Consider the following 20,990-nt stretch of genomic DNA (forward strand, 5'->3'; position numbering starts at 1 on the left):
AGATCTCTTCCTTAGACCAATATTTTATGCATTTCAAAAAAATAAATTAGACTTGTTGATAAATTTCATTACAAAAATCTGATATTAATCCCTATGAACTTAACTTATAGAGCTCTGGTCAATTTCACAGAATGATGAAAGTGTAATATTAATCCTAAGTTCTGAGTGAACAATGTTTTTTTTATTGATTAATGTTTAACGTCCTATGGCAGATATTTCATGCATTTTAGGACAAGAATGATTTACCAATCAAACAGACCCTGCTTTGTTCTAGTCAAGCACTCTGAGCCAGATTTTTATTGTGCCAGCCCATAGAGGAAAAAGCCAGGAAGCATGCTACCCTACTCAACACCATTACTGTGAAATTTCTTTAATTCTTGAATACACAAGTTTGTGGATTCTTGAATTTGTGGTTTTGTGGTTTTCAGTATACACATAATGAAAATCTCCTTTTCGTTGGGAACCAAATTTTGTGGTTTGGCCTACTCACGAAAACCCCTAAAATTGATATCCAACGAACAATAGTACTTTCACAGTATTCTGACTCCAAGCTAACCAGTTGTCACTCTGTTCCTTTAAATAATACATGCTTGGGGAAGAACCAGTGACAACCAATTTTAAAGTCTTTCATGGTACTCAGCCAGGGATTAAAACTATTTACCTAGTGTACTCAAGGCCAGCATGCAACCATAAGACCAGAAAGAGAAAGAGAACAATGGAAAATGTATTGTGAAGTTCAAAACTTACATTTTGTGAAACTAATTGTAGATTTTCCAAATCCTTGTAGTGTTTCCATAATTTACTTAGGTTCAATCTCAACACTTTTTGTTCTAACTAGGTGTCTTACTTGAAAGTGAAAAGGTATTGGATAAATGTAAAAACTAAAGGCTATAGAAATACTTACAACTTCAACCAAACAACTTTATTAAAATATTTCTAAACGATTCTGTATTTTTTTAACATCCTTAGCAGACCAAGTCTGTTTTACTGACCTGTGAAAAATGGAAAAGAAGTAAAATTAGAATATAGTATGGCTCTCCTTTAGAAGGTCACATAACAAAGATTTACATGTAATAGCACTGGTTACAGAAAGTCTTTTCTTTTGGATCAATATCTACCAAATTTGCATGTAGATTAGACACACTGTAAAGCAAAAAAAGTTTCTTGTTTCTAAAAATACCCATCTAGTTCTTCTAATATCAGATAATGATCTATACAAGATGTTGTTATACTGAATTAGTTAATACATGTACATGCAGCCAATGTAGGTTAGTGTTTTTCCCAGAAATTTGTGAAAACATAAAACTTCATGTATATTTACAGCACTAGACCATAACAAAAGGGGCATCCCACCTATAAATGAGATCCTGCAATAAACAGCCTTCACCGTTGTGTGATGTTGTAAAAGTGTTGTTACATGTGAATGCCAACACCACAGAAGTATATGTTTAATTGCAAACCAGGAAAAATGAAATGCTTTGCTGGCACAGCTTATTACAACCACAGAGGTCGAACCCTGAACCGTTGAGGCCTGTACGGACACACAATTCAAACTTGATACGGCTTTGAATTTTGATTATGATTAGATATTTGACACAGTATAAGAATTTCACCATAATTGAAGCAATTACTTTTTGGCTCCCTTTTTTGGCCTCAAATTTCTAAAATGTTCACGTCTTAACCCCCAAATCAATACCAGTCTGACCATTGTGGAATAGAATGGATATTGTGGAACAATAACATAGACATTCCTATGCTTTCATTGGAGTTATATATTTAAATTCTATGAAACGCTTGTTTTTTGGTCCCCAATTCTAAAACAGTTGTGGCTATAACCCCCAAAAAAATCAATACCAACCTTCCTTTTGTGGTTTTGAACCTCGTTATAAAGTTTTATAAAGATCAAACAAGTAACATTCAAGTTAAAGCATGAATACAAATGTCTTTGGATAACGACAGGGACAAAGACGACAGCACCATACCATTATAATCTATTGTGGTCATATATAAATGATAAAATCAATCTAAAACTGAAAGCAAGGTTTGGCCAATGGGGCAGCACATGGTAAAATTCATGATGAGGGTAGCATGGTGCTTGAAGATGAAGGTACAGTGCAGTGCCATGCTAAATTGGTCTAGGGAAGCCTCTATAGGTATCAACTTTCATTATTTGTGCTTTGATGCACCTTGTTTCATGATTAACCCCCTCACCAATCATGTAAAATCAGAATATATTATGTGCATTTATTATTGCAATTTGTAGCTTTTGCTGAAAATTTGAACTTCAATTTTTTTTTAAATTTAAAGAAATATTATCTATAATGTATTCCATAATGTGATTTTATTATAAATTAAGCCAGCCCATTTTCAGCCAAAATAAAAACATTGCAACAATTTATGAATTTCCTCTTTATAAAATAATTTCCTGGCTTTCTTCCTATTCAAAACCATATTCTGCTTTTTATCTCAATTTTAGTTACTTTTTTTAATAGTATTTTTCTACTGAATTCCCCATCTTTGCCTCTAATTAAATCATGTCTGAGTAACCAAGTGAGTCTACATTAACAGTTTACAGTGTATTAACCACTTACTCTGTATCTTCAGAGTCCTTAACTTCCTCCAAGTATTCCTCCACCTCCATACAACCATCACTTGAGTCTCCTATGCAGTCATCTATTTCAGTTTCTGAATTATTACTATTCAATCTGAGGTTGTTATATGTAACTGAACTATTAGGACAACTACCCAAAGGAACAGTATTTACTTCTGAAATATACATGTATTTTAATTTTAACAATGGTTTGACCTAAATGTACTGTTGTGAGGTGCTAATTTCCTGCATTACAAGATTTGAGGTTTAACGCCCGAGCAGCAATATTTCAGCTATATTCAGGTGATGAAAAATGAAAGTGATGATAAAATGAACATGAAATGATGATGTTAAAACGAAAAAAGAGACGGGACGAAAGGACAAAAGGGTCAACAAATTTTTATTGTCAAAAGATAAGAGGCAGGGATGGGTAGGATTGGGCAATTTAGCCTCCTGTGGCGGAGCGCAAAGGTTCCTACTCCTATTGAATACCATAGCAGGATTCTTTAATGTGCGAGGAACATGGCATCTTTCCCAACATGGTGCACCGCTATGGTTTGTGGTCAGGTTTTCCGTATTATAGCCTGACAATCCCAGCATGTAAAAAGCCAGGGGTACCCCATTCCACCACCTGGGGCACACATCCCAGTTGCTCTGTGGGCAGAGCGCCTAGCCCCGGTTAGGTTTCTGAGCACTATTTAGTCGCCTTTTACGACAAGGTTAGCGGTGTTGCAGGCCTATTCTTTTAACAAGCGGACCTGCATGGGACGGATCTTTGCAGATAAATTGGTGTCCATCCCTTTGTCTGTCCACTCCCTCCATACTCTGTACAATACTGAAGGAAAACTATTATTTGGGTACAAATTTTTCAGTTTTTTTCAGTTCAATCCAAAAATATCTCTAACAATATTTTTACTTCCAACTGGAAACAGACTAATGAAATCTACAGAAAATCTGTAAGAGGAAACGGAAGAAGGTCTGTGACCGAAACGTTTTTCCAAGAGGTTGAAAAAAGACAATTGTATACTGTAAATGTTCCAATAGAGAAATTTAAACACAATGATTAAAAAAATTACAACATAACAAAGTTTTGATACGCAATGAAAAACTAATGCCCACCAATTAAAGTACCTCAAGAGTAACTCAAGTGTTTTGAAGGGTTTCAATAAACTACACCTTTTACAGATCTGACAAGGTATCAACTAAGTAATCATTTATATAAACAGTACCTGTAAGAACTTTCCATTCAAGGTTTGGACAAGATTGTACTCCAACATTCAAATCTGAAATTAAAAAAAAATCATGATGGCTCATTCTTTTTTTAGGTTTAATTACTATGTGACAATGACATCACTTAATGTTTTGAATGATTAACTAGTTAAATGGAATTGTTATACATTAAATGACTGTAATATAATTCCTGATGATTTAAAGCTTATGATTACAAATTAATTGACCATAATCACAAAAATACAAAACAGTAGCACCTAATTATGATTGCAATTTGAACATACAGGCATAAGTGAAACAACGGCTGTGATACCAATGTCTAATGCTTGTATTCCTGAGACAATGTCAAAGCAAAGAAAACTGACAGTGAAACAATGGCCAGTGTGATAGCAATGTCTAAAGCTTGTATTCTAGAGACAATGTCAAAGCAAAGAAAACTGACAGTGAAACAATGGCCACTGTGATAGCAATGTCTAAAGCTTGTATTCCGGAGACAATGTCAAAGCAAAGAAAACTGTCAGTGAAACAATGGCCACTGTGATAGCAATGTCTAAAGCTTGTATTCCAGAGACAATGTCAAAGCAAAGAAAACTGTCAGTGAAACAATGTCCACTGTGATAGCAATGTCTAAAGCTTGTATTCCTGAGACAATGTCAAAGCAAAGAAAACTGACAGTGAAACAATGGCCAGTGTGATAGCAATGTCTAAAGCTTGTATTCCAGAGACAATGTCAAAGCAAAGAAAACTGTCAGTGAAACAATGGCCACTGTGATAGCAATGTCTAAAGCTTGTATTCCAGAGACAATGTCAAAGCAAAGAAAACTGACAGTGAAACAATGGCCATTATGATAGCAATGTCTAAAGCTTGAATTCCAGTGACAATGTCAAAGCAAAGAAAATTTACAGTAAAACAACAAACAAAATATAACTCACAAAATGTATAACAGTAAAAGAGCAACCCTTACTAAAAAAATGTGAGCATGGACCAGTTGTACCGGTAGGGTATATATATTCATCCTCTGCATTTTTACAACCACCCAGCTAGTTTCTTATGTTAAGTATGATATAATTTATGGTATCATTCAACTTAATGGTTAAAGCAATGTCATCCTTTTTAAAAAGGTTATTTGCACCCAAGCAAATTTTATACCTCTAATGTTATAAACGTAATGAGAATTCATGCCAGTGTACTGTGAACAATCTGATGTATGAATACCAATGACTTTCTCCAATAGATCAGCTTTGTCCTCAGATAAAAGGTAACTGAAATCTAGCTTACCAAACCTGTAAAATTTAAGTAAACATTAATAGCTACAGACCAAACAACATGATAAAAGGCTTTTACTATTGAGTGTTTACTTGATAAAAAAACTGAACACATTCAGTTATTTAAGACTTGACATACTACTAGAGAAACATCAAACATAGTGAGCACATAAGCCTGATATAGAACCAGTTTTAGCAAACGTCTTGTGGTTTGAAAGATTAGAGCACAAATACCCATAATAGTTGTTTGGCAAGAATAAGAAAACCCTATATATGCTATAGCAATCGAAAATCACTGAACAGCAAAATCTGTCTTAACTATAGAAAAGGGAACAGATATGGTGAAATGCAACAAATGCACAAACACATAAACCCTATAAATAGTACCTGCAGAGATCTAAACTTTTGGACTGAAGTAATGGATCTATTTACACGGGCATTTAGTTTTTATGGTTTTAAAAATGAGCTGGAACAGATAAAACAAGACTGCTGAAGGCAGGTTCCCAGTTTGGTTTACACAGCGGTAACCTGGAAGCCCAAGTAATTTTTTGGTTTCACAAGTTTCTCTCAAATATAATCCCAGGTCACTAGCGACATCTTCTGTCTTTTGATTGGCTGAGTAAATATGAAATTATTTCATTTACTTTTATACGCTTTTAATTTTTAAATTTAAAAAAAGAAATGTGTAAACACTTTTTTCAAATTACTTATATCATCTTTCAATATGAATGCCCAATGATTATGTTAATTTAGATAATCTCATCTTTTTTTTTTTAATTTTATTTCCTAAGCAGTAATTTACTCATATATTGTGCAAATCAGAGTCTATATTCTTAGTGATCCTAGCGTTGCTCATGATATTGACCTGGCAACCAGATTAACACGGCAGTAACTCAAACCCACCTCCTTTTTATTTGGTTGAACATATAAGTATCCATTGGTCCAGGAGAGCTAATAAAACAGTTTGTTGGGGTTTAACGTCCGAGCAGCAATATTTCAGCTATATTCAGACGATGAACATGAAATGGATGATAAAATGAACATGAAATGAGAAAAAAAAACCCAAAAAAAACGATGGGACACAAAGACAATAGGGTCGACAAATTTCGATTGCCACTGGAAAAAGGGTGGGGGGGGTGGGTAAGGTCGGCAATTAAGCCTCCTGTGGCGGAGCGCAAAGGTTCCTACTCCTATCGAATACCACAGCAGGGTTCTTTAATGTGCGAGGAACGTGGCATCTTTCCCAACACGGGGCACCACTATGGTTTGCAGTCAGGTTTTCCGTATTATAGCTTGACAACCCCAGCATGTTACATGCCAGGGGTACCCCATTCCACCACCTGGGGCACACATCCCAGTTGCTCTGTGGGCAGAGCGCCTAGCCCCCGGCTAGGTTTCTGAGCACTATTTAGTTGCCTTATACGACAAGCTTAGCGCTGCTGCAGGCCTATTCTTTTAACACCCGGACCTGCACAGGGCCTAATAAAACAGAGAATGGTTGCAAGCTCAGAGGAATTTTGGACAACACTACTATATTCAATCTATTGTAACTGCATGTATTGATATCTAGTTAAAAATGTTCAGAAGTAAAAATTATATATGATATCATATATAATATTTACTGCTGAACATTTTTATGATATCCATTTACAATCACTAAACTTACAACTGGCCAACATTGTAAATGTCTGGGTTTTTCAGGAGATGGTCCATGCATTCCACTACTTTTTCTTTATTTCCTGTGTAATAAAATTGTTCATGTTGTAAGATAACACATTAAAAAGACACAAATAAGTATTTCCTGAAGTTATCTTTAATGACACAAATTCGACTAATTTTTATAGTTCGTTTTATTGTTGTAATTTCCCACCACTGCCCCAGGTTAGGGGAAGGGTTGAGTACTCACAAACATATTTAACCCCGCCACATACTTTATATGCCTGTCCAAAACCAAGAACCTTTAGTCCAGTGGTTGTTGTTGTTTTATATTCATTGTTATTTGTATTATGTTTTTTTTTCTATAGATTATCGATTTTCATCTTTTATGAATGGTTTCACATCATTTACTTTAGAGCCTTTTACAGCTTGCTTTATGGTATGGGTTTTGCCCATCACTGAAGACAGTGTGGTGATCTGTAGAAGTTTTAATTGTTTGTTGCTTGGTATTTGGTGGATGACTATCTCACTGGCAATCATACCACATCTCCAATTTTTATAATACATTGATAGGACCACAGCTTTTTTTCACATATTTTAATTACTTAATCTTTAGAAATCAACAAACTTGAGGGTTAAAAACTCCACAAGGAGGTTAAGTTTATCTTCTCTTTAAATGGACATTTACATTAAATCAGAGCAAGTAGATATGGCCAAGTGCACTTTTCGTACATGGGCAAAGGATATATAAAAAAATGATTTAAGTACCAATTATTTCCCAATGTTAAGACTCCAGCTAAAAATCATGCAAAATGTGATACATGGTTGGAAAGCCTACATATTTTTATTTTTGATATTTTGTTTAAAATGCTTTAGCAAACAGAAATTAATATTTGGTTTTTCATAAAACCCGTGCTCATAGGAGATAAAAATTATATAGAATACACTGTGGATTTCCAAATTAAGGGAGATAACTCTATAAATGACGCTGAAATACAATAGAATCTACTGGATTTTCAATGTTGATTATCTCCTAAGAGCAAGCATATTTGAATGAATAATTACACATTTCATAATATAGACCCATAAAACAAGTCAATTACAAAAATAGAAATATGTAGCCTTTTTTGGGGTGTATCACATTTTTCAGATTTTGCATGATTCTTACAAAGACAGCTACTTAATAATTTTATTTATTTATTTTCTTAGATATAACTACCAACGTCAGACGGACAGGTAGCTTAGATATAACTACCGGTCCATATAACGTCATATGGACAGGTAGGTAATTATATGGACCATTAAGAGCACGAGGTCATGATGTAAGAAGTTGTGTATATTTTCTCTTAAAGTATAAATAGCAAATAGTTCATGTAACTTTGGGTCAAATTGCAATATATGGACTGGTTGTTCACCCCAAAAAATTCAATGGACCTACGCTAGCCTTTGGTTCAAATAATTTTTTTGGGGGACCAACCAGTCCATATATTGCCATATGACCCTCAGTATGATGAACTATTTGCTAATTAGTTTTTTCTCAATGGTAGATATCCAGGTACAACATCAAATATTCTTACAGTCATGTCTATTGCTGGTTATGTAAATTCTGTACCTCTCATTTTTGAAAATGACTTCTGAAAAAATATTCAGATGTCACTCACTGGATAAAACAAATCAGTATTACGTTTTTTTTTATAATAGTGGCACTGAATGTTAGTATTCCTTAATATGTAATTTAATCATGTTTTACATACCACAATCAGCCAAATGGTAGAGGAATGTTGATATGATGCTGTGATAATTCTCTGTAATAGGAAGACACTTCAACACTGACAATGTCAAACCACACTGGTGATAAATATTAAATACAGCATCCCATATGGACAGAACATCATCTGAAAAATATAAATAATGAGGTATTAAAATCATATTTTACATACAGTATCTAAACAGGATTTTACAAAAAATGACTTTGATATATAGGCTAGCAAACATTTCACAAGCATAACTTTAATGAATGGAATGCCTTCACACTAAACTAAATAAAAAAAAAAGAAATTTAGAAAATTGATCATACAGAAAAGTAAGTGTAGAATGAAGAAATCAAGAGTAAGACAATGGAATTAAACCATCATTACAAACAAGGGTAGGTCCTTGGGGAAAAAAAGGACATCTAGTAGGTCAATAAAGGATCTCCTATCTATAACTATTACCCTACATATACATTCACTCCAATTAATTTCAAGAATTATTACAAGCAAACATTTCACAAGCATGACTTTGATGAATGGAATGCCTTCACACTAAACTAAATTAAAAAAAAGAAATTAAGAAAATTGATCATGACATCTAGTAGGTCAATAAAGGATATCCAACCATGTAGCAAACCATAAAACTTAAAAGGCAATAACTTTTGAGTAAATAATCCAATCAAACTGAATTTGAATGCAATCTTTATTTTATGATACTAAATAACTATACAAAGTTTTAAAAGGATCCTTCAATATCTTCAAAATTTATCATCTGGAAACTGTTGGGGGACCAGCAGATGTTTGGACAGACATGCAACTTTTAACTTTTGAGTAAATAATCCAATCAAACTGAATTTGAATGCAATCTTTATTGTATGATACTAAATAACTATACAAAGTTTTAAAAGGATCCTTCAATATCTTCAAAATTTATCATCTGGAAACTGTTGGGGGACCAGCAGATGTTTGGACAGACATGCAACGTACATAATAACTTGCCTATTGCCTGGCTGACTATAACATTGCAGGAACACCAAAATGACCACATACTTACATAATAACTTGCCTATTGCCTGGCTGACTATAACAATGCAGGAACACCAAAATGACACATAAATGAACTAAGAAAGTATACACAGAAAAATAATTGGCATGAAACTATTTGGATATGTGGAAGATACTCAAATGTGAAAATTATTCTTCTGATTTTTATTTCCCAGAAATTATTAACTTAATGGAAGCTGGACGTTTAGCGCACTGGTTTAACCCAACAGTTCTATCTGAAATGTCTGAACCAACTTAGGACCATTTCGGTGGTTTCCAACTTTCCATTTGTTATACAGACTTCCTTTTGACTAATGCCTACAGTTTATCAGTTTGGTAAGTTTGTTATTACTCTTCATGCAAAACATACTCTTACCTTCATCCACATTTTTGCTGATGTCTTCCTTTATAAGGTCTGTCAAAATCTTTATTGAACTTTTTCTACAATTCAATAAATATTCATTTTTGACATTTAAATGAAAATAAATTAATTTGAGATAAATACTGTAATCTGATTGGTTAAAATAGTTTTGTTATATCTCAATGAATAAAAAAAAATATTGACATGCCCCTATTCAGTTAAATTCAGTGCTACTTTTCTCATGTTTAAAAATAAAAATATGTTTTAAAATTAATTTATAAGAATTGGCAATAATAAAAAAAATTGTCGATAGAAAAATAACATAAATTTTCCATGTGCATATTTTGTTTACTGCACTTCGCGCAATAAACAATATGCACATGGAAAATTTATGTCATTTTTCAATTTCAATTTTTTTTATTATTGCCAATTCTTCAGGATTTTAAAACTATAACAAGTATGTCAAAGCAAAAACTATGTCAAGAACATGATGAAAACATGCAATTAAAGTTTTTAAAGGAAAAAAAATGACCACTTCACATTGTTTCATTATTCTTAAACTTTGCTTTTATGACATAGATGTCTGCTATTCACTGTATGTTTAGGAAATATCTGTTCAATGAGTAATGAATGCATTTTGTAAATTATTCTTTGTACTGATATCAAATTTACCTATTATGACACTATATAATGGAAATGCCACCTAACAACCACCAGCATATTCACGCCACAATAGAAGACGGAGGTTTGATGAACTGTAAAACCTAGATTTAAGCTACCGTTTTGTATGAAATGCCTAACCCAAGTCAGGATCATTGCGGTGCCAGCTACTCTAGAGATGTAATATCTATTTTGTCAGATTTATTTTGAACTTGACTTGATTATGGATTGGATTAATGTTTGGTAATTTTGTTGTTACCCTTTTTTACTAGAGAACACAATCTTTAAAGAAGTTACAAATAAATAACTATACCTATCTGACAGCACCAAGTTTTCTATACTATGCAACATTTTATTCTGTTGTTGTCTCTTCTTACTCTTTACCTTCTAAACACAAAAAAGTCTTTCTTGTAAGTAGCATTTTATATTTTCATTAGATCCAGTATACGATTCACTTTTATGTATTAACCCAACTCAACTGCAAGGCACTGAGCAGTTCATTTGAAAATGATTCTTTATCTAGATATGATCTGCTTAATGTTTTGTTATTTGCTGAACACCACAAGATGTAAGGAGATCCATAAAAACTTGGTCAAATGTGCAATAAACAAAAAAGACAATATAGTATTACAATTAACCAGTACAAATGCATCTAACCATATTTTGCAGTAACTTCAACATTTCTCATTTGTTCAAACAGACTGCTCTTTTCTATCTCAGAAAATTCTAATAAATAATTATGGCAATTTCCAAAGAAAAATCTTGTGTCAATATAAATGATATTGTCGATTATCAGAGTATTTAATGTCTCCGCAAAACAATACAACTTGCCAGGTCAGTTTTTTTTTACAACAATTCCTGATTCAACTTAAAAAATTATTCTGAATGTACCTTTGAACCAGAGAACTGTCTCAGGATATTTTTCAGACTTGTTTTAGCTTTACTTTCACTTATTGATGATGAAGTTTTCACCTCCTGTGAATCCATCCCCTGCAACTGTTTGTCCCAATACTCATCCTACAACACACATTTAAGGAGGTAGACCTAGGGTTAGGGTCACAAGTCTTACAAATCATTGGAACGTTTGTATTCAGCAATTTACATCAGTCTCATGTAAGCATCATAGTAACTTGGACTAATTCCATTCTGTTTCAAATGGAAGCTTCATAGGCTTTGGTGAAATTAAATATGATACAAACATATCACTGATTTTTAGTGTTATGTTCCTTACCCTAGGTCTACCTCCTTAATGCACACTGATTATGAGGGTTTTTTTTTTCAAAATGGTAAACTTAAGAATAAAGTATAGGGAAATAATGATATACCACAATGTATTACATGTTCCATTGCTAATTATGTTAAATTCAACCATTTTCAAGGTCAATAGCTCTTCTAAAATTTGTTAAAATAAACTTTCAACAGCTTTCATTACAGTAGCGACCCCTTTAAGACACTCTCATTAAAAAAATCAGTTTTACTGTAATGGTGTCCAAGAAAGAATGCTATAGTGAAAGTAGATAGGTACTATAAATACTATTTTTGTTTTGAAAATTAGAAATATTAAATTAGTTAAAGGTTCTCATACAAACATTTATCTCAACATCTAAGTTGAAAAAGATAATTAATGTAAGCATGATACTAAGTTTGCATTTACTGGCTACCCAGTTATCCAGAATCAAAAACAGTCCCTGAACCTATACGCACAATGATTTGACAGATTGATGACTGCTAACTGATTGATCACTGACAGACTGATAACAGATGACCTGTCACCTATCTGATTGTAGTTTTGTTATGTAAAATGACTGATGATCTCCTTTAAATAAAACAAATGAGAAATAAAAGTATAAATTAATGTATAAATCTACTGCATTATGTAAATATGTGAAAAATTGACAAATGAAACAACAGAATCCATAAACTATATTAACCGCTCTTCGGTCACATGATACAATCACAGGTTTAATGGATCAGTTTGACAGATCGATGACTAATAAAAAACTGATTGATGATCGATGACAGATAGCAATTTTTGTTGCACAGATTGGTTCAGGTACTGTATTACGAACAGAAACATTTTGAATTTACAAAGTAGGCATTTAATCTGTCAACTTTTGTCATCCTCTAAACCATCTTTTAATATCTAAAGCTTATTTCACCTATACCAACCTTGAGCCATTGGATACAGAAGTCAGTGGCTGTCTTTAATAGATCCATTGATGGGAGATTTCCATGTGTGGCATCATGTCTTATGTTGACTATCCACTCGGGAACACCTAGCTACAAACACATAAGTAAACAGAAATCTATTGTGTTAATATGATGCTGGATCTTCTTGTTTTTATAACACTACCATGAGCTGATAAAAACTTGATAATGACTGACCAACCTAATTTTGGGAGCGATTGAAATTTAATAATTTTGCAAGAAAAAAAATTTGGTAATTTTGCAAGAAAAAAATTTCTCTTTAGAAAATAATACATATTTGAGAGAGTGTTAAACATGAAATTAAACTGGATTGAAATTCTTGTGAAAATAAGTATTAACGGAAATAGGTTTACCGTCCATCACAATTTTATAAGTTTTCCTAGAGTTTTCAAATAATTCTTAAAGTGGGGATGAACTATTAGATCCTTCCTCAAATAACAAATACTTTACCAACATACAGCACAAAAATAATACAAACTTAACCCTCTGTTTGGTGGCCAATAAGTTTTAAATTCCTTTTTCTATGGTTTATAATTTGTAGTGTGTATACTAAAGAAAAATTAACTCTTACCTCTCTAGCTAGAATATGAACAGGCTGTATTTTTAATTTCACTTGGCTTCTCTCTGTTATATGGTTGACAAATCTACATGTATACAACATATGGGTTAGGTCTAATAAGAAATGACCAGTTTTTCTGCATACCTAACCAACCCTATTTTTGTGCCTAACCTAAAGATTTTTGCCATTTTTGACAAGCACTAAAACATCTGAATGTGTTTCCAAAGCAAACCAGTAATTACCTTTGGAAAAATAACAAGTTTTGCCTGGTACTTACCAAAGCATGTTTTTTAAAGCAAAAATTTAGGTATTTTTTTCTTCACCTTAATGATCTAATGTCTGAAAAAACTCAAGAAGCTGGTAACATGACTCGTATTAAGTTTTCCGAAAATGTTTAAAGGCAATTTTTCAATAAAAAATGAATTACATTACTACAAACACTTAAGGCTAAAAATGTTTGGAAATTTTTATGAAAAAAACACAAAATTGAATGCAAATTCTTCTGTTCTTTTGATCTGTGTGTTTTTATTATTCACATTTAAATAGTGAACAGCCTGACATGATAGTAAAATGGTGACAAATATCAATTATTCAAACATAGTAAGAATTGCTCTGTTGTTTTTGTTTGTTTGTTTGTTTGTTTGTTTTTTCTACCATTACTTCAATCTCAACTTTTCTTTAAACTTTGACCCTTGAATTTTAAACTTTCATTAATTAATTCACCTTCACTGGCCATATCTACCTGATAATTGCTAAACTGTATGCATTCCTGAGAGATTCTCCTAAATTTTGTCCAGATTTTATCCCATCAAAATGTCTGATTATAACATTAAATAGTGCAGCAGTGCTGTCTACAGCTACAGGTAAAACACACCTGCAAAAAAACATAATATTGAATTCATTTTCATATGCTAGGTATACCCCCTCTTTGTTCCAAGTGGTGAAAAACAGATAAGTCCTATGAGACACTAAGTTGGCATCGGACAGCAACCAAATCTCTTACAATCACAACGTAATAACTATATAAAGCCATATACCAGATTTGAAACCAACCCATCCATTGGGAGTTGAGATAATTGTGATGACAGATGGATGGATGAAACGACAGACAGAATGACTGAATGAAGACTAACAATGTGGTTCCAATATATACCATACACTTGTTGAGTTGGAGTATAAAATATACAATAGATTTTAACAATAATCTTTACAGTAATACCAAATGCTTTAGAGATTTCTTAGAGTCTGTCTGGAATAAAGAATCTATTTTTCAAAGTGGGAAATTGTTTGTACATTTTCGTGATCATCACATCAGAAAAATCAAAACCATGAGGGGCAAGATCTTATAAAATAATTTCAAATTTCTCATGAACTCTAGATTAATAGTGATATTTTTGTTTTTATATGGATATCAACCTAATAGACATTGTGTAACATAGATGTACACCATACATGTATACATATATACACAGGCAAATATTTTTCACGTGAAATTCATGTTAATCGAGCTTCACATGAAATTCATGTGAAATTCACATGAAATTAACATGATTTTCATGTGAAATTAGCTAAACACAAATTTTATGTGAATATTTCGTGTGAATTTCACGTGAAATAATTTTGCCTGTGTAAATTGTATGCTAAATAGTTCTTTAAAAAAATGATTTAATTAAAGATAATGTAAAAAAAGTAACATAAAGAAAGAGGAACTAGTGGAAAAGGACATATCAGCATTCTAAATTAAAGAGCAAAGAAAAGGGACCATTAGTCCTAAATTGTAAATTCAAAATATATTCACAACTAAACTTGAACTGTATCAAAGGTTTAAGTGTAAGTATCTGTAAGAATCAGGCAAAATGAGGAAAATTCAAAACAGTCATATCAAAAAACCATGGATATGGCAATATTTTTCACTGTAGGATGTCTTGTTTTTTTTTAAATTGCCACTATTTGATCTCTGCATCACTGTATTTGTTAAGAATCTTAGAAAAATCAGGTTTTGACAGAGTTACCTGCCCTTGAAATGCTCATTTCTAGTTCATTTCAATGAAATTATAACTCAATTTACCAAAAAGGATAGAAAATCATCTGTTTTTCCCTGATTCTAATGGTGCAAGTAGTCAAATGGTGGATATTTTCATACCATGTTTCACTCACTGACTGCATCTTACAGAGAAAAGATTTGATTGTGAAATGGTTAGGTGGAGGATCAGAACAACTGCACCCTCAATTCGTCCATCAGGGTTATGAAATACAATGTGACTTATATTTGGTTGATAGGATACCTGCTTTTCCAGGTACTTATTCTAGCTGCAGCCCTCTTCTGTCGTGATATCTCACCACTAAATAACCCATTGTACACAGCCTCAAACTCAAACCTGTAATAAAAATGGATATGATTGGATCTTTTTCATATATATATTTATCATATAGTGTAGATATCAGCATGGAAACATATAAGTTGTCTGTTCAGGCTTCTTTCCCTTTTGAGCTAACAAATCGGTAAACGGACGGAAAGTCACAGGACAAAAAGTCACAGGACAAAAAGTCACAATTTCGGTAGGACAAAAAGTCACAGGACAAAAAGTCACAATTTTAGTAGGACAAAAAGTCACAATACTTTATATAGCACCATAGACATTTTATACAAAACAATAAACAAACAACAATATAAGCACAGAAAGTCAATAAATAAAACAATAATAACAAATCCTAGTGCAGTATAGAAATGAAGGTTCTGTTGGATGTGTCATGTCATATAACAAAAGACAATTAAATGTCACATTCACTTTCAAAGAGAGATGAACTAGATAAAATCAGATAAATAAAAAAAGAAAGCAAATGGAACAGGAATTTGAATTGATTTTTTTTCAAAAATTTGTTTAAACAGACATTGATATGGAAGCAAATAAGATATCTTTAATTTATTTTAAGCGTGCTTAAACTGATCTTGCAGTCATAAAATCCAAAATCAATTAGAACTGTATACCAGTTTCAAGTAAATTTCAGGTAAATGACAAATATACAATTGGTCTATCAAAAATAGTCATAAATGTGTTGAATGACTGTACATTACAATTGAAACAAATTTAATCAAGAGCTCTGCAGAGTGCAGCATGATACAAATGTACAATTGCAGTAGTCGAACCCTGCACAGTTGGAGTAAATGTGGACAGTTTTTTCTGACACACTTAAGCATAGGGGCTTATAGTTCATTATGGACAAAACAACTGGTTTGGACACAATAAAGCACAAAATTTGAAATTAATTGTAAGTTTACAAAATGAGACAAAAAATAAAATAGTTGATTTTTGGGGTGTACCTTAGACCCCTTATGACTCAAAATCTGTAAGAGATATCTGAAATGCAGGCGGGATTTTCATGAGGAATCCCAAAAATAAAACAAAAAAATTTGAAATCAGACCAAAAATACAAAGGTTATTTTTTTTTGGTAAGGCTGAATTTTGTACATAAACTGTCAAAGACAAGCCTACCCTGAAACAAATTTCAAAAAAGAGTTTCAAAAATGATAGATTGACATCTAAATCATAAAAATCAGATCAACAAAAAGCTTTTCCTATCAATTTTAATGATAACATATATTTTCCCCCTTTTAGCCCCTCATTTCCGAAAGAGTGAGGCAAAACCCCTTCAGCATGTCTCTACGATATGTTAAAATTTAAGAGAGATTAGATAAATTCACTGAAGTTTTCGTAAATAAGCAAAAAGTTAACAGATGCCAACAAGACAACTACAGTACAGCTCGCAGCATAGTCTGATAAATACCTGGCATCCAATGCCAGGTATTTATTGCTTATTGGCTGCTAATTAACATGACCCCCATCCCCAAGCATCACCTGTATTCAATATACAACAGGAAATGACTAATTAACTGAACAGGTACATGGACCTACCTGTTCAGTTAATTATCACACACAGGTGGCTTACCTCAGTATTTTAGAATATAGAATAAGTAAAAAAATGTGTTAAAAGCAATTTTTTTTTTGTAATTTTCATAATTACAAAATTTTTAAATATAAATCATACCATTTTTTTTCTTAATGTTATTCTTGAGTAAATATCCAATTTGGCATTTAAGTAAATATTGTTTTTTTTTCTGAAAAAGGCAAATTTTGAATATACGAACACAATGTGTATTGGTCTCCATAACATTATATTGACTTCTTTCCTACATAGTTTGGTAACATTTCAAAGTCATTAGGTTTATTGATAAAAACATCAAATCTCTTGTTAAAATTATAGTTTTTCATTATTATTTTTTTAATTTACTGTTTAATGTTAATGTTTTATGTAAATTCATTTTTAAAACTTTTATTCTGGTCTACTTTATCAATTTCATTTTTAGTACAAATTTGAAAACCAAAACTGTGACAATTGTAACTTTTTACTTCACTTTTCACTTTTCCACTTTGAAATTGAATAAATAAAAGCATTGCATTGGAAGAACTGAAAATAACAACTTTTTGCATTTTATGCACTATCTTTCTAAAGGAAAAACCATTCTCTTGAATGAAAATATATAGATTTATTTTTATAAAACTAAAAATTTCAATATTGTTGTTGCTCTTATTATGATAAACTATCACATTAATTACTTCAAGTATTTTATGTCATGAAATAATAATCATCTTATTCCTAATACCTATTTAACTTAGCCACTCGTACCTGGCCAGGTGAACAGGTAAAATTTACCTGAGATACCAAAATTTACTTTCAATTAATTAATGAATTGTATATTAGAAATAACTGAGATAAACTTCTAAGAGTTATACCAGGTATGCCAGGTATTGGAGGTATACATGGCATTTATCAGACTATGCTGCGAGCTATACTGTATGACTGCTGAAAGGGTTATACCCTTAAATGACCAAATAAAAATTCACTTTTTAAATGGTTTACATTTGTATGAAGGTTTACTTGTCATTAAAAAAAAACTATAGCTACTACATGTATTAATTTAAAAATAAAATGTTATGAATTATGACCAAAATGTGAGTAAATAAAAAGTTATTTGTACCCCCACGTATTGAGAAGGAAATATAAAAATTTCCATTATCAAAAACTACCTTCCCCGCTTTAGTTCGTCCTGTATGACTTTAAATTTACATAAAACTAAAGATAAATGAAACTTCTTTCAATTCTTATTGCATATTAATGACTTAGATACCTAATTAACAGTTAGACTTTAACCGTATTCACAAATTTTCCCTAAGGCAATTACCCAAAAATGATTTTTACAGGTAAATATGGATATTTATATAATACTTTTGTCTTTTGAGAACCCACCCTCTATTTTGCTGTTAAATAATACTCCTTACTGTTAATTGGTATCACCTTTTAAATTAACTACTACTATTAAAGATAAAAGAAACCAGTACTTTTCAATTATATAAATTTTATAGCATTTTAATGAGTTTAAAATGTTACAAGAAATTTCATACGAAATACAAGATTTTAAAAGTAAGAAATTGACCATTAAGGCATTTTCACTAGTTTTTCTTGGGAAATTACTGATAACTCGATCGTAAACAACTACTGATTTACTTTATATATTAATTGATTTATAAAATATATTTATTTTGTTTTGAGAACACATTTTTTCCTAGTATTTCCATAAGAAATTTCTTACTACTAATTTGTTAGTTTCATAAATAAGTTATATAACTATTTATTCCTAAATAATTTTTATTTCTTGCAGGACAAATGTATGTAAATTCCAAATTATAGTACACAAGTTTTAAGTTGATCCATCTTTAAGACCAAGGCGGTGCCAATACTTAAGTACATATTATAGATTTATGTGTGATCAGTTTTTGTATTAAAGTCTTTAGTCAAATAAATACGATCTACATGTACATGTGTCTATCATATACATTTAACAGTGAAATAGAATTTACATTTACTGAACATAAAGACTGAAGAGGAACTGAAGCTTTTCTACATTTTGTACACATTTTCAGTAATGAGATCTCTGCTTGGGTACCTATAGTTCTAACTTCTACATTCCTGATACTAATATAGAATCAAGATTTCAAGTTTGTTTTTTGCAGGATAAACATTAATTAAAAAAATTTGATAAAGGCACCAAAACCAAAGACTAAATAAATGGAATTTTAAAAAGTATAAAATGTTGCCAAAACAGCTTTAAAATGCTTTAGTTGGCAATATTGCTGTTTTAACCCATTCTGACCCGCTTGAGGGTGTTTTATCCTACTAGACTGCCCACAAGGCTATCGCATGGACAGACTTAGGCTAGTTATCACATATTAATCGTCACTGTAATCACTCTTGAGATTCACTGTTCAAGCTATTTTCAAATATGACCAAACAGAAAATAGCTTGGGACACAGAATTCCTAAAGGAATTACATGGTATGGTCTAAATGTGTAACCCGTACCTGCATAATGTTTTGCTAAAATATTCATTCTTACGGTATGTTAAGAACTGAAAATTGCATGAGATGTGAAAAAGTCTGTTTCAATTCATTTCTCATCAAGAAAATGATGTATATTTTTTCTGATATTTTTTGTTTACTCCGTTTTCTGAGGTCAAAAGGTCTAAAATGTGTAACCAGAAGTTACCATATCCAACTATTTATTGATTATTTCTAACTATTCTGTCTGTTTTTACATTTTTCTACAGTCTTTAATAGGTTAAAACTGCACCTTAAAACTTTGGATAAAGTTTTGTAAGATTTTATATTGTTTTAAAAAAGAAGTGATTGTGTTTGGTTTCCGCGTCGTACCTAGCGTCAATCCCATACCAGCAAAGCTTGGATACAATCTTATCCTGAATGAAAAACAAAGTCTCAAAAACAGAGTCTGATGCGATTTTAATTTAACGTCAATTAAAATTTTGATAATATTATACTGTTCTAATGTCAAATATGCACTGAATTAGCAAAGATAACAAAAATACCGGACTTTGATTTTTGGGTATGGGAATTACGGGTTACACATTTTTTAGACCTTTTGAATACTTAAATTCGAATAAAATCAATTTTTTCGACGAACATTTCACAAACCGAATTACATGCAATAGTAATTGTTTGAAATAGAAGTTCACCTGTTTATCCATGGAACAACTGTGCTCATTTTGACAATATACTGTTTTAACGAACTCGTGAGAATTAAAAGGGAAATATAATACCAGGGAAAGAAACGATCATTTTTATTTATAGGTGTACCTAAATTCAGTAACTTTGTTCCGCAATTGGTCATCGCCCCAACATACATGACAAATCAGTTCACGTTGGTGGAGCCAAAGGGAATTGAACAATTAAAAAATATATTATTTACTGTTAAAACATATATGCATTCTTAGAAAGCAATACATATAAATGAGTAATCAAACAAGTCCGTTATCAAGTTATCCCCCCACCTTTCTTGGATAAAAAAATTTAAACATCTGGGTCTATCAATAGTTCTTCCTAAAAATTCCCGCTTATCTCACACCTTTCATATTTTAAGATGAATTCTCCTATGCTTCAGAAGTGTTCATATGATACTATCTATGCAGACTTATATAGCTTTATTGTTGAAAAGTTAGAATTAAAATTTTCTCGTGTGATTGGTACTCTCATCTGACAAATAGCACGTGGAGCAAAATACATATTACCCACAATACTACTAGCAAATTCACAAA

General features: G+C 31.8%; 1 protein-coding gene across 1 annotated transcript; it reads right to left on the minus strand.

Moving 5' to 3' along the window:
- Positions 1–907: 907 nt before the first annotated feature.
- On the minus strand, positions 908–20,509 carry LOC148614136 (uncharacterized). The gene is made up of 14 exons (XM_088587985.1): positions 20,412–20,509; positions 15,611–15,703; positions 14,068–14,199; positions 13,338–13,410; positions 12,728–12,838; positions 11,450–11,575; positions 10,872–10,945; positions 9,914–9,978; positions 8,497–8,637; positions 6,753–6,825; positions 4,971–5,104; positions 3,820–3,873; positions 2,592–2,766; positions 908–992 (listed from the first exon to the last, which is right to left on the minus strand). Exons 1-14 carry the CDS (start codon positions 20,438–20,440, stop codon positions 926–928), a joined length of 1,347 nt encoding a protein of 448 aa, XP_088444111.1. The 5' UTR covers positions 20,441–20,509; the 3' UTR covers positions 908–925.
- Between the last annotated feature and the right edge of the window lie 481 nt (positions 20,510–20,990).

Source organism: Perna viridis, chromosome 6 (assembly GCF_037379345.1).
Source record: "Perna viridis isolate PV_CMFRI_1.1 ecotype Kerala chromosome 6, ASM3737934v1, whole genome shotgun sequence".
NCBI lineage: Eukaryota > Metazoa > Mollusca > Bivalvia > Mytilida > Mytilidae > Perna > Perna viridis.